The sequence below is a fragment of the Triticum aestivum genome, chromosome 4B (assembly GCF_018294505.1).
Source record: "Triticum aestivum cultivar Chinese Spring chromosome 4B, IWGSC CS RefSeq v2.1, whole genome shotgun sequence".
In the NCBI taxonomy this organism is placed as follows: Eukaryota; Viridiplantae; Streptophyta; class Magnoliopsida; order Poales; family Poaceae; genus Triticum; species Triticum aestivum.
In genome coordinates, this window is record NC_057804.1 from 651,779,890 (window position 1) to 651,790,830 (window position 10,941).

Here is a 10,941-nt window from a genome sequence, read left to right on the forward strand (position 1 = left end):
AACTTTTCGGATTCTATGAACTATTGTAAATTTTTTGAAGATTTTTACAAATTCATGATTTTTTAATTCATATTTTTCTTGACTTTTTGTATATTTTTCAATTCATAAACATTTTGTAGATCCATGTTTTTTCCCAAAAGCCAGGGATCAACAATTAACCAGTCAACATGCGTAACGGAAAAAAAAGGCCGAGAATCGGCTCCTGCCGCTAGATGGGCCGGGCTCTTCAGGCGTTGGCGGCTCATCAACTAAGTGATACAGAGTTGATGAAACATGTTTATTGCCTATATAAACAACTTCAGTTTGTTCTACATCATACGAAGGGGATGCAGAAGGAAAATAAACTGGTTACGAAATGAAAAACATACATGCACGTTTTTCTAAACATATTCATTTGTTTTTTCACGGTATACAGACGTAGATTGCTCAACATATGCATACACTCACTCATATAAAAGTCATGAATACAGATGCCTTCGTTGTCAACGGGAATGTTTCCTCCCACTGTTCGCACATTGCCGGAAAGTTTATAATTAATCCAGAAAAATGCGACCTCAATGACAAGTCTAGGCCTTGAACTCTGGTGGGTTGTTTCCACCACAGGAAAACTAACATCTGAGCTACGCTCAGTAACGTGTTCATTTGCTAGAGTTCAGTTTATTATGGACTATGGTCTCATCAAAGAAAAAAAAATATATCTCGTGGAGCAGACAATGAGGTTCAGATGTCAGAAATCCAATTTGGCTCTTGGAAGCATATGTGCTACTGCACATCAAAAATGTTTTTGCAAATGTCACTCATATGCTACCTGCAAAACTTTAGGGGGAAATTTTAAGCATTTTGACCTGTGTAAAAAAAAAGAACAAGCTGAACGCCAAATATTACCTTCAAATGTTACATTTAATTTGTTTTTTTCACCGAAGAAGCACTGTTATCCTGTGTCGCAATAAATTTTTTAAGCATGCTTGTACACTAATAAGAACATATGCACCCCTGAGCCAAAACGGCCATTCAGGTTGTTCTATGTACATTTTTTCCTTCCTATAATTGGCATTCTATTTTCTCCCATGCCAGATTATTGCCTGTATACACAGGTGCTAGTATAGTAATGATATATGGCGTGATTTGTACTGGTAATTGGTTCCGGTAATATGCCTCCAGTAAGAAGAATGAACGAATGTGTATTCAACAAAGCGGATTACTATTTGCCTTGTTTTGATGTTATTATCCCAGCAGTGAACAGGGAGGATTGCATGCAGTAGCAGAATCATTGTACAGGTAGTCATCAGGTACATATATATAACTAAATTAGCAGTAGCCCTTGTCTTGGTACTGCTCGCCGAGCTCGGCCAGCAAGTCGTTCTCCGCGTTGAGTACGTCGGCCATGTTGTCCAGCCGAAGGTACTTGTCCAGCGAGAAGCCCGACTCGGTGGCGTCGTGTTGCTCTCCGGTGTCCATGAGCGCCGTGATGTTTCTCAGAAACTCTTCGTCTAGTGAGCGGAGAGGCTCCCACTTCTGGCGCGACGTCAGCAGCAGCTTCATGTGAGGTCGCGGCGTCACGACCTTCAGTTTCTTCGTCTTCACCATCTTCCTCTTCTCCCCTAGTGCCGGCGCCGGCGACTTCGCCGTCGCCTCCGTGTTCTCACACGACGAACTCGCCATGATTCTGCTCCCGTCCTTCTTCTGCAGAGACGATTGGTCTGTTGGTTTCTCAGACTTGTGTGCTCGTCGTCACCAGTATAAATACAGCAAAAATAAGAGACCGACTCCTTTCTGGCTGGGCGAGCAGTTCGTCGTATCCGAGTCGTACAGCGCCGGGATTGATTCAGTCCACGGCATCAGCTGGGATCGTAATTGGGCCGGCTCAATGCTAGGTTATTTTATTTTTACTGTCCATAATAACGTTTGCTTTACATTTAGTTTCAGAAGCGCGTGCGTTGACCCCCTCCCCATCGCTCAGTGACCGTTCATGAGATCGTGCGGGATCACCATTTCTGTGGATTAGAACAACACATATACACGACCAAATACAAACCCTACCGTCTTAGTGACATTATAGGGGTATATATAGGTTTCCATACCAAACGAGGATATCTTTCCATGAATTATCTCTGCTGACGCAACCGCCAACGAGCTGTTAACGGGGGCCTTTGCCAGGCAGGACCTCCACTGGCGAGCAATTTCATGAGAGCTATAACTCGCTCTTTGCGAGACGGCAGGTCGCCTCGCCTCCCAGCGCTAGTTGATCAGCCCGCGTGTGTTCGTGTGGATTTTTGGAACAGTTTTGGGAAGCTTCAATGGGCTGGTTTCGACCAGTTTTAAAAGCTTCCACTTATTTTTTTTCTTATGTGTTTTCTTTATCGTTCTACAGATTGTGTTTTTTCTTCATTTTCTAAATACATGTGGATTTTTTTGAAATACACTTTGAATATTTTTTGTAAACACATCGAACATTTTTCAGATACACGTTGAAGATTTTTCAAATACAAGTTAAAAACTTTTTCTAAAATACACGTTGAACATTTGTCAGATGCACACTGAACATTTTTGGAATAAATGGTGATTTTTTAACACATATTGATTTTTTTATTAAGAAATTCAAATCATTTGTTAATGTTAGAACATTTTTAATGTGAAGGACACTTTTCGAATGGTACAGTTTTTTTCTAAATTTTTACATGGTGTAAACAGTTTTTAGAAATGTCATGACCATAGTTTTTAAAGTGTGAACATATTTTTAAAGGTATGGTATTTTTTAAAAAATTATGTGAACATTGTTTTTGCATTGTATAAATATTTTTTTAACTTTCATGAACATAATTGAAGCACATGAACTAAATGTCACGAATAATTTTGTCGTACGACATTTTTAAAATATCGCACAATTTTTTTACATTGCATAAACCTTTTTTAAATGCGCGATGTACAGGGTTTGAAGGGACACGTGGCCCATGCTTTGCTACCGCATCATCTTTGCCGAGTGCCTCATGCCTCTGTTGTCAAGTTTTGTCTCTATACGGAATGATTTTTGCACGGCACTCGGCAAAGATCCTACATTACCGAGAGTTGACTATTTGTCTGTTTTTTTATAAGGTAAGTACTCGGCAAACAACATGTGTGCCGAGTGCCGTGCAAAAATCATTATTTACACCCATAAAACAGCAAAATACTCAGTGTACAATTTTCCTATAGTCGTACATTTGGCTGCGCTGGACTTCCAAACTTAAGAAAGTTACTAGGTTATATTGTGCTAGTTACTCCCTCCGTCCGAAAATACCTGTCATTAAAATGAATAAAGAATGATGTATCTAGACGTATTTTAGTTCAAGATACATCATTATTTGTCCATTTTGATGACAAATATGTTCGGACGGAGGGGTTATTCATCTGTACCATTGATCTGTACGCAGAAAACAGTTGGTCTCTGGGACTTTGTATCAACCTCCATGCGTAACACGTTCAGCGGGGCCGTCTGCCGAACAGCCGACATGGAACACGTGCATATCCATCCAAACAGGGAGGCTGATTGCTTGCGCTCTCCTGTTTAGCTCCATATATAGATATATAGACTCATGCACACCATAGTTTAATTTCTACTTTCGTTTCAATCAATTTCTATTTTCGTTTCAATCATCATTCAGATGAGTGCATTGTTCAGTTAACGCTTGAACACCCGTGCAATTAGGAGCAGAAACCGCTCTTTTTTTAGGGTTTATATTTGTTCATTGCTTGTCCACTTGTAGGCCCTTCTGTGTAATGTTTTCGCTGTTATTGTTTGTTTTTTTGCGGGGAACTTCAGAGAGCTTTATTAAGGGAAAGCATTCACTGAGCAGTCAGCCAGGAGGCTGCTAACCAGAAAGGTAGGGGTGGAGTCCAGCCAACTTTCAGTCGTATTAAGCCTGCATGCACGCTTAGCACACAAATGTGTTGGACCGTTAGCGTCTCTAATTACATGAGAAATATGAAATGACAAAAAGCTAGCAGAGAGCTCTCTAATTTCTAACAAAATCGGTGCAACTACCGAGCGGTCGGTGTACCTAGAGTTCCAGAGGTGAACTGCCTCAAGACAGTCGGATTCCAGTCGCATGTGCGTGTAGTCTCGAAGCTTTGCGAAGATGAGGCCCTCACGCAAGGAGAGCACTTCAGCAATGAAAGGATCTGTGAGCCCCAGGTAGGGTTTGCACCATGCGCCCAGGAATGCCGAGGAAGAGCAGGCTACTCCCCCCACGCCGGTGTTGCCGGCATCGCGAGCAGCGTCCATGTTGATCTTTACAAAGTTACCTTCAGGGGGCCGCCAACCGTGACTCGACGACAGCGGTATGAAGCTCTGTCGGGGAATGTCTAGCAATGCCAGGTCTTCATGAATGCGTGTAACCGAGGTAGCTGGATCAATGATCTCTTGATCATGTGTCCTTCTGTTGCGAGACATCCAGATAGCCCACATGACAGTAATGATTGTAGCACGATCCTTGTCCGTGAATTGCATATCACAAAGGATATCACGTGCCCAAGTGCTGGGGTGGAGCCGTGGCAGGTTAATCTCAAAGAGAAATCTCGCCTCCTCCAAAAGCACCTTGCATGAGAGCAATGAACAAGAGCATGCACAACTTGCACAGACTCGTGTCTTTGATATGACGGCGTTGGAGGGTATATTCACCTGGAATGATTCCTCTAATTATCCTCCATCAGAACACTCTAACTTTTGGAACAACTTTGAGTTTCCATAAGCGACTCCACATCTGCTCCTCATCCGTTGATGGTCCTGCTACCTGTCCTTCTTCTAGAGCTAACCGCTCGTTCTGATTCACTAGAGCTCGACAGGCCGTTTTAACAGAGTAGATGCCGGATCTCTCATGTGCCCAAGCAAGGAAGTCCTCCGCACCGCCCTGACGGAGTGGAATATTAAGAATTGCCTCCGCGTCGGGTGTGATGAAAGTCGCTCAGATTAGATCATGCTTCCAGGTCCAATTCTTCGAGTCAATTAGGTCACTGACCATGGTGACTGTGGTCGATGGCGGCCTGAACAAAGGCCTCATAGAACAGTCGATGGGATCCATCGGTCCTCCCATACGGAAGTAGAAACTCCATCACCAATACGTTTTACAAGACCATCACTGAGAGTTGCGCGCCCTGCGATGATGGCCCTCTAGGTGGCTGATGCAGACTTGGGTGTTGGTGCTTGCATAAAATCACAATCCGGGAAATGCCTTCCCTTCATTACTCTGGTACAGAGAGTGTCTGGTTTTGTTAGGAACCTCCAGCCGTGCTTCCCAAGAAGCGCTAAGTTAAACTGTCGTAGGTCCCGGAAACCCATCCCTCCCTTGATCTTTGGTGTAGTAAGCTTGTCCCAAGCGATCCGTGAAGAGAACGTCGATCCACAGAACTCCCCCACAAGAATTTTGCCATGCTTGAGGTTAGATTCTTGCACACTTTTTTGGTCAATAGAAAACAGGACATGCCGAAAGTCAGAATAGCTTGTACAATTGATTTGATCAAAGTCACCCTTTCTGCACAGGCAAATAACCGTTCAGACCAGCCCTGCATCTTTCCGCTCGCCCGATCCCCAATGTGTTCAAAGGTTCCACTCGTAATTCTTCCAATGGCAGTGGGCAGACCAAGATATAGTTTAGAAAAAGCTTCTGACTGGACGTTCAAAAGTTGTTTGAGACTTCCTTTTAAGGTCCCGGGTGTATTTGGGTTGAAATAGATGGAGCTTTTTGCTCTATTAACACACTGGCCAGAGGCCTCACCATAGATTCCGAGGATGTCATTCAAACGAGATGCACTTTCCATAGTCGCCTGGATGAAGATCAAGCTATCATCCGCGAATAGAAGATGACTTACCCATGGGGCTTTGAATCCCACGCGGATGCCCCGGTTAATATGATTGCCATAATACTTCAACAGGGATGAAAATCCTTCAGCGCAGAGCAGAAAAAGGTATGGAGATACATGGCAGCCCTGCCGAAGGCCTCTCGAAGGAGTGAAGTAAGGCAACAATTCTCCATTAACACGAACAGAGAAGCAGACTGATGTGACGCACTTCATGATTAGCCCGACCAGATCGCCAGCAAACCCAAGTCCCAATAACATGGCTTCAAGGAAGTGCCACTCTACTCGATCGTAAGCTTTCATCATGTCCAATTTGATTGCACACGAGAAGTTTTTCCCTTTCTTTCATCTCTTCATCGTATGTACACTTTCAAATGCCACAAGGACATTGTCCGTGATCAAACGCCCTGGAACGAAAGCACTTTGTTCCTCACTTATAATCTCATCCATGCAAGGCCTCAAGCGATTAGTGGTCGCTTTGACAACAATCTTATAAAGAATTAGGCACAAAGCAATGGGCCAATACTGGGAGAGATATTCTGTGGATGACGTACTGTAGGGATTAACGTGATGGAAGTATCATTTAGCCCTGCAGGTAATTCACCACCATTCAAAAAATCCAGCACCGCCGGGATAATGTCATGTTTCAGAAGATCCCAGTGACGCTGATAAAAGCCGGCTGTGAATCCATCCACACCAGGTGTTTTGGATGAGGCCATCTGAAATAAAGCATCTTGCACCTCAGAAGCTTCGAACGTTTTGCACAGCAGGTCATTCATATCCGGCGTGACCCGACTTGGAACATGCAATAACAACTCCTCGTTGTTGTTATACCCTTGATATGTGTATAGAGCTTGATAAAACGCAAGGATTTCTTCTTTATCCTCATCTCCCGAGGCGCAAACTGAGCCATCCGAGCGCTGCAAATTAGCGATCTTGTTTAAGCATTGACGTTGCTTCGCTTGTGCCTGAAAGTAGGTTGTGTTGCGGTCTCCTTCGCGTAGCCAAGGCACATGGGACCGTTGTTTCAACCATATCTCCTCCAGTTTTAGCACCTCTCGGAGCTTAGACATGGTAGTTTTCTCTTCCTCTGAAGGGCCTCATCCAACTGACTGACATCGCAACCTGTTGAGCCGCTTCTGCAGCTATCGGACTGTCCTTGCTAAGGAACCAAATTCTCGAACCCCCCAGGGCATAAGCGTGTGTTGAAGAGCTGCGAGGGAGTCCATTACACCGTGCAGGCCTGGCTGCCTAGCTTCCGCACGCCAAGTCTCAGTAACCCACTGATCATAGTCATTAGGAGATTGCCATATGTCCTCATAGCGAAAGGATTTCGAAGTATGTGAGTTGCTATTGGGATGTTGTTGCCGCACATCTGTCAGTACAAAGCAGTGGTCCGACTCGACTGAACAGATATGGCGCACTTTAAAATACTCGAACTTGTGCCTGAATTCCTCATTAGCAAATGCTCGGTCTAGCCGAGCTTTTACATTAGCATTGCCAGATTGTTGATTGTCCCATGTGTAGGGAACTCTGAACCCTAGAACCCACAGTCGTCGGCAACATCACGGAATGCTCTATTTGCCATTCCGGCCTAGCTATCAGACTGAAATGTTCTTCCTCATGTCGGGTTTCATTAAAATCACCCATACACAACCACTCTTCATGTGTGTGGCTGTGTAGGGTACGGAGGAACCGCCAGCTATGATGCATGTTCTCAGCTCTAGGCGCTCCATAAAACCCGGTGAATCGTCAACTCACCAAGGTATCCAAAGCATCGCGCACCACAACATCAATGTGGGCCGAGATGTAGTTCTTATGTTCGACCAAAATATCTTTAGACCAGAAGAGACCAAGGCCTCCACTTAGTCCAACACTATCAACAGCAAAACAACCAGCAAATCCTAAGGTTTGCTGCAGTCTCTCGACACACTTTCCCTTGATCTTTGTTTCCATGACAAAAACCAGAGCAGGTCCTTCTTGCTTCACAACACTGCGAAGCTCGCGAACTGCCTCGGGGTTCCCAAGCCCCCGGCAGTTCCAGCTTAAGCATATCATTGGGACGGGCAGGGCTGTTGAGCAGCCTCTGTTTAAGAGATCTATTTTTTAGGAGATTGGCTATAGTTGCTCTAACCGCATCGATCACATCTCAAGATGGCAATGGGGCCCCGAAACCCGCGTCCCCGCGGGTTTTTACCCTATTAGAGACGGGGATGGACATCTTTCTATCTCCGCGGGGCTGCTGATGGGTACATTATAAAACCTGACATGTTTTGCGGGTTTAAACTCGTTTCAGTAGTACCGAACCGGAAACCCAACAATACCGGTCAAAATACATTATTTTTAGCATGCCACTAATCCATCTTGACTCAAGCGGCCCAAAGCCACAACGCCCGAGCGGCCGAGCCAGCATCGAGGCCCTAGAGTACAACCCCACCCCCCAACTACTATTTATCTTATGTTGTTGCTGCTAAAATACATTATGTTTGTTGCTTAAATATGCTGATTTTTGTTGCTGTAATATAATATGGTCCTGTTTTTCTTTCAAATGTTATTGTTTTCTTTGAATGCTTGTGGGGACAGGTTTTCCGTGGGTTAAAACCCAACGTGTTTAGGGGACGGGCAAAAAACTAGCCCCGCACACGCTGACAGATACGGGGACGGGTTTGCGATTTTTTTCGTGTGGATGGGTTTCGGCAAGCAAAACCCGGCGGGTTTCGACCCCGTTACAATCTTGAATCACATCCCGGTCATCGAGTCTCTCCTCCAATTAATCAAATATAATCCTACAAAATACCGCCCAACGTTTCCCACGAACGCTCTGAATGTGACCCCGCGAATGGCACCAACCATACCATTTGTCAGCTAGTTTTGTCACTTCATTGCTCTCAAGCTCAGAGTCCCACACCCGGCCGGCCTTGTAGGATCGACGTAGCAGCTTCCCTTCCTATTTAACCACCATCCCATTTGCACTGCATTGCACCTCAGCAAGCACCAGCGTGCACACATTGACACACACACACACGCTAGAAATGGCAATGGCTAGGACGATGACGCTCCTCCTCGTCGCCGCGGCTCTCGTCGTGACCTCCTGCGGCGCGTGGAAGGTGAACATCCGGATGCCGACGGTGGCGGCCATGGACGATGCCATGGCACCGCTCATCCATGCGCTGCGGCCGCTGCTGGGCTCCGGCAGGCATGCCGGCGTGCCGTGCGACAGCTGGCGGCTGGGCGTGGAGGCTTACAACGTGCGGGACTGGAAGGCGGTCCCCGCCAGCTGCGAGGACTACGTCGGCCACTACATGCTCGGCAGCCACTACCGCCGCGACTCCAAGGTCGTCATCGACCAGGCCATCGCCTACGTCGACAGCCTCAAGCTCGCCGGCAACGGCAAGGAGGTGTGGGTCTTCGACGTCGACGAGACCACGGTCTCCAACCTCCCCTACTACGCCAAGCACGGCTTCGGGTACGTACTTGTTATATACATACACATTATGCTATGCATCCTTGACTATTTATTGCAGGTGCATTTGAGGACGGACTTGCACTCATCTTTCGTCCAGACGAAGTCTAAATGTGATTAGACCTTGTTAAAATGAACTCATCAGCTCAGCTTAAAAAAACAACAACAGAAAAAAAACTCACCAGCTAGTAAACAACAGTAACACATTGAAACCATAAGAACATCTACAGCCGGACATAGCAAATACGACCCCTTAAATGCATGCGGACGCGCCCGGTCAAACCCTATTTGTCCATGCAGCCACACCTCATTTTTCTCCCCATATGTCCGGTTATTTGCACGTGTTTGATGGAGATGAAGAGAGAGAAATAAAAGAATGATTAAAAAAAAGAAAAGGTGGTTCAAAGTGGAGTGGCATCCTATATGACGGACTGCCCGAGCGTGTCCGCGAGCCCTCATATCCTCCCAATATTTGAGATGGATACGAGGGTCCGCAAACAGCCGGGCGTATATGGATGATATGAGGGGCCCGGTTGGGTTTTTTCTTCTCTCTCCTGTCCGGTCACTGACCGGGCGCGTCCGCGGGTGTATGAGAGATGGTTTGAGGCGTCCTGCGGCTGAAGATGCTCTAAGATCTTTGGCATTGTAATTACGGATGGACCCTCCTCCTTAATTAGTCGCATGATATTAGTTATATGGAGACCGACTTGTGAGCTTATGATTGCTTCTATCATCTTGATGCGATGCTATTAGTCAATAAAAATGTTTCTATTATTGAGAGAAAAAAGCGTGTGAAAACACTAGTAATATGGTTGAGTCTGTCATTAACCTATCTGCATACATACATGCGCGCAGGGCTACGCCATTCAACGTGACAAGCTTCAACGCATACGCGCAGGAAGGGAGCGCCCCGGCGCTGCCCGAGACGAGGCGGTTGTACAACAAGCTGCTCTCGGTCGGCATCAAGCCGGTGATCCTCACCGGTCGGGCCGAGTACCTGAGGGCCTCCACCGCCACAAACCTCCGCCGCCAAGGCTACTCCGGGTGGATGACCCTGCTGCTGAAGGCGCCTGGCTTCAAGGGCTCCTCGTTGGCCTTCAAGTCCAGCGAGAGGCAGAAGCTGCAGGACGCCGGTTACATCATTGTCGGCAACATCGGCGACCAGTGGAGCGACATCCTTGGTGCACCGGAGGGCGCCCGCACCTTCAAGCTTCCGGACCCCATGTACTACATCGGCTAGGATGATTGCTCGTTGTCCATGAATAAGCTCCATGCTCTATATGCATGATTTGTCAATAGTCTCCTCCTTCTTGTTGCTTGGTTAATTTTCTTTGTCGGGAACTTGAGATCAATTACTAGTATTAATGAAATGTGTTCTGGAGAAGTGCATGTTGCTTAACCAATGGATCCACGGTCTACAATTTTTCTTTTCCTTTATTGCGAGAAATCCATGGTCTATTGTTGTTTGATATGTTGTCTGTCTTAACTTGGATCATACGTACTGCTGATTTTTTTTATAGGGGAGGTCATGTCTAGTGGGGACGTATCTGGTGCACCGAAGCAATTGGTGCTATCGGTGCACCGGACCCCGTTGCACATTTTAAAAATGCTCTAAAAATTCCGAAAAAAATTAGTGCATTGACACA

At 46.0% G+C, this 10,941-nt stretch overlaps 1 protein-coding gene across 1 annotated transcript; it reads left to right on the plus strand.

Annotated features, from left to right (window-relative positions):
* The first annotated feature begins 8,828 nt into the window (after positions 1-8,828).
* Positions 8,829-10,637, plus strand: LOC123089634 (acid phosphatase 1). Its single transcript, XM_044511265.1, has 2 exons — positions 8,829-9,298; positions 10,151-10,637. The coding sequence occupies exons 1-2, from the start codon at positions 8,865-8,867 to the stop codon at positions 10,533-10,535; spliced, it is 819 nt and encodes a 272-aa protein (XP_044367200.1). The 5' UTR covers positions 8,829-8,864; the 3' UTR covers positions 10,536-10,637.
* The last annotated feature ends 304 nt before the right edge of the window (positions 10,638-10,941 follow it).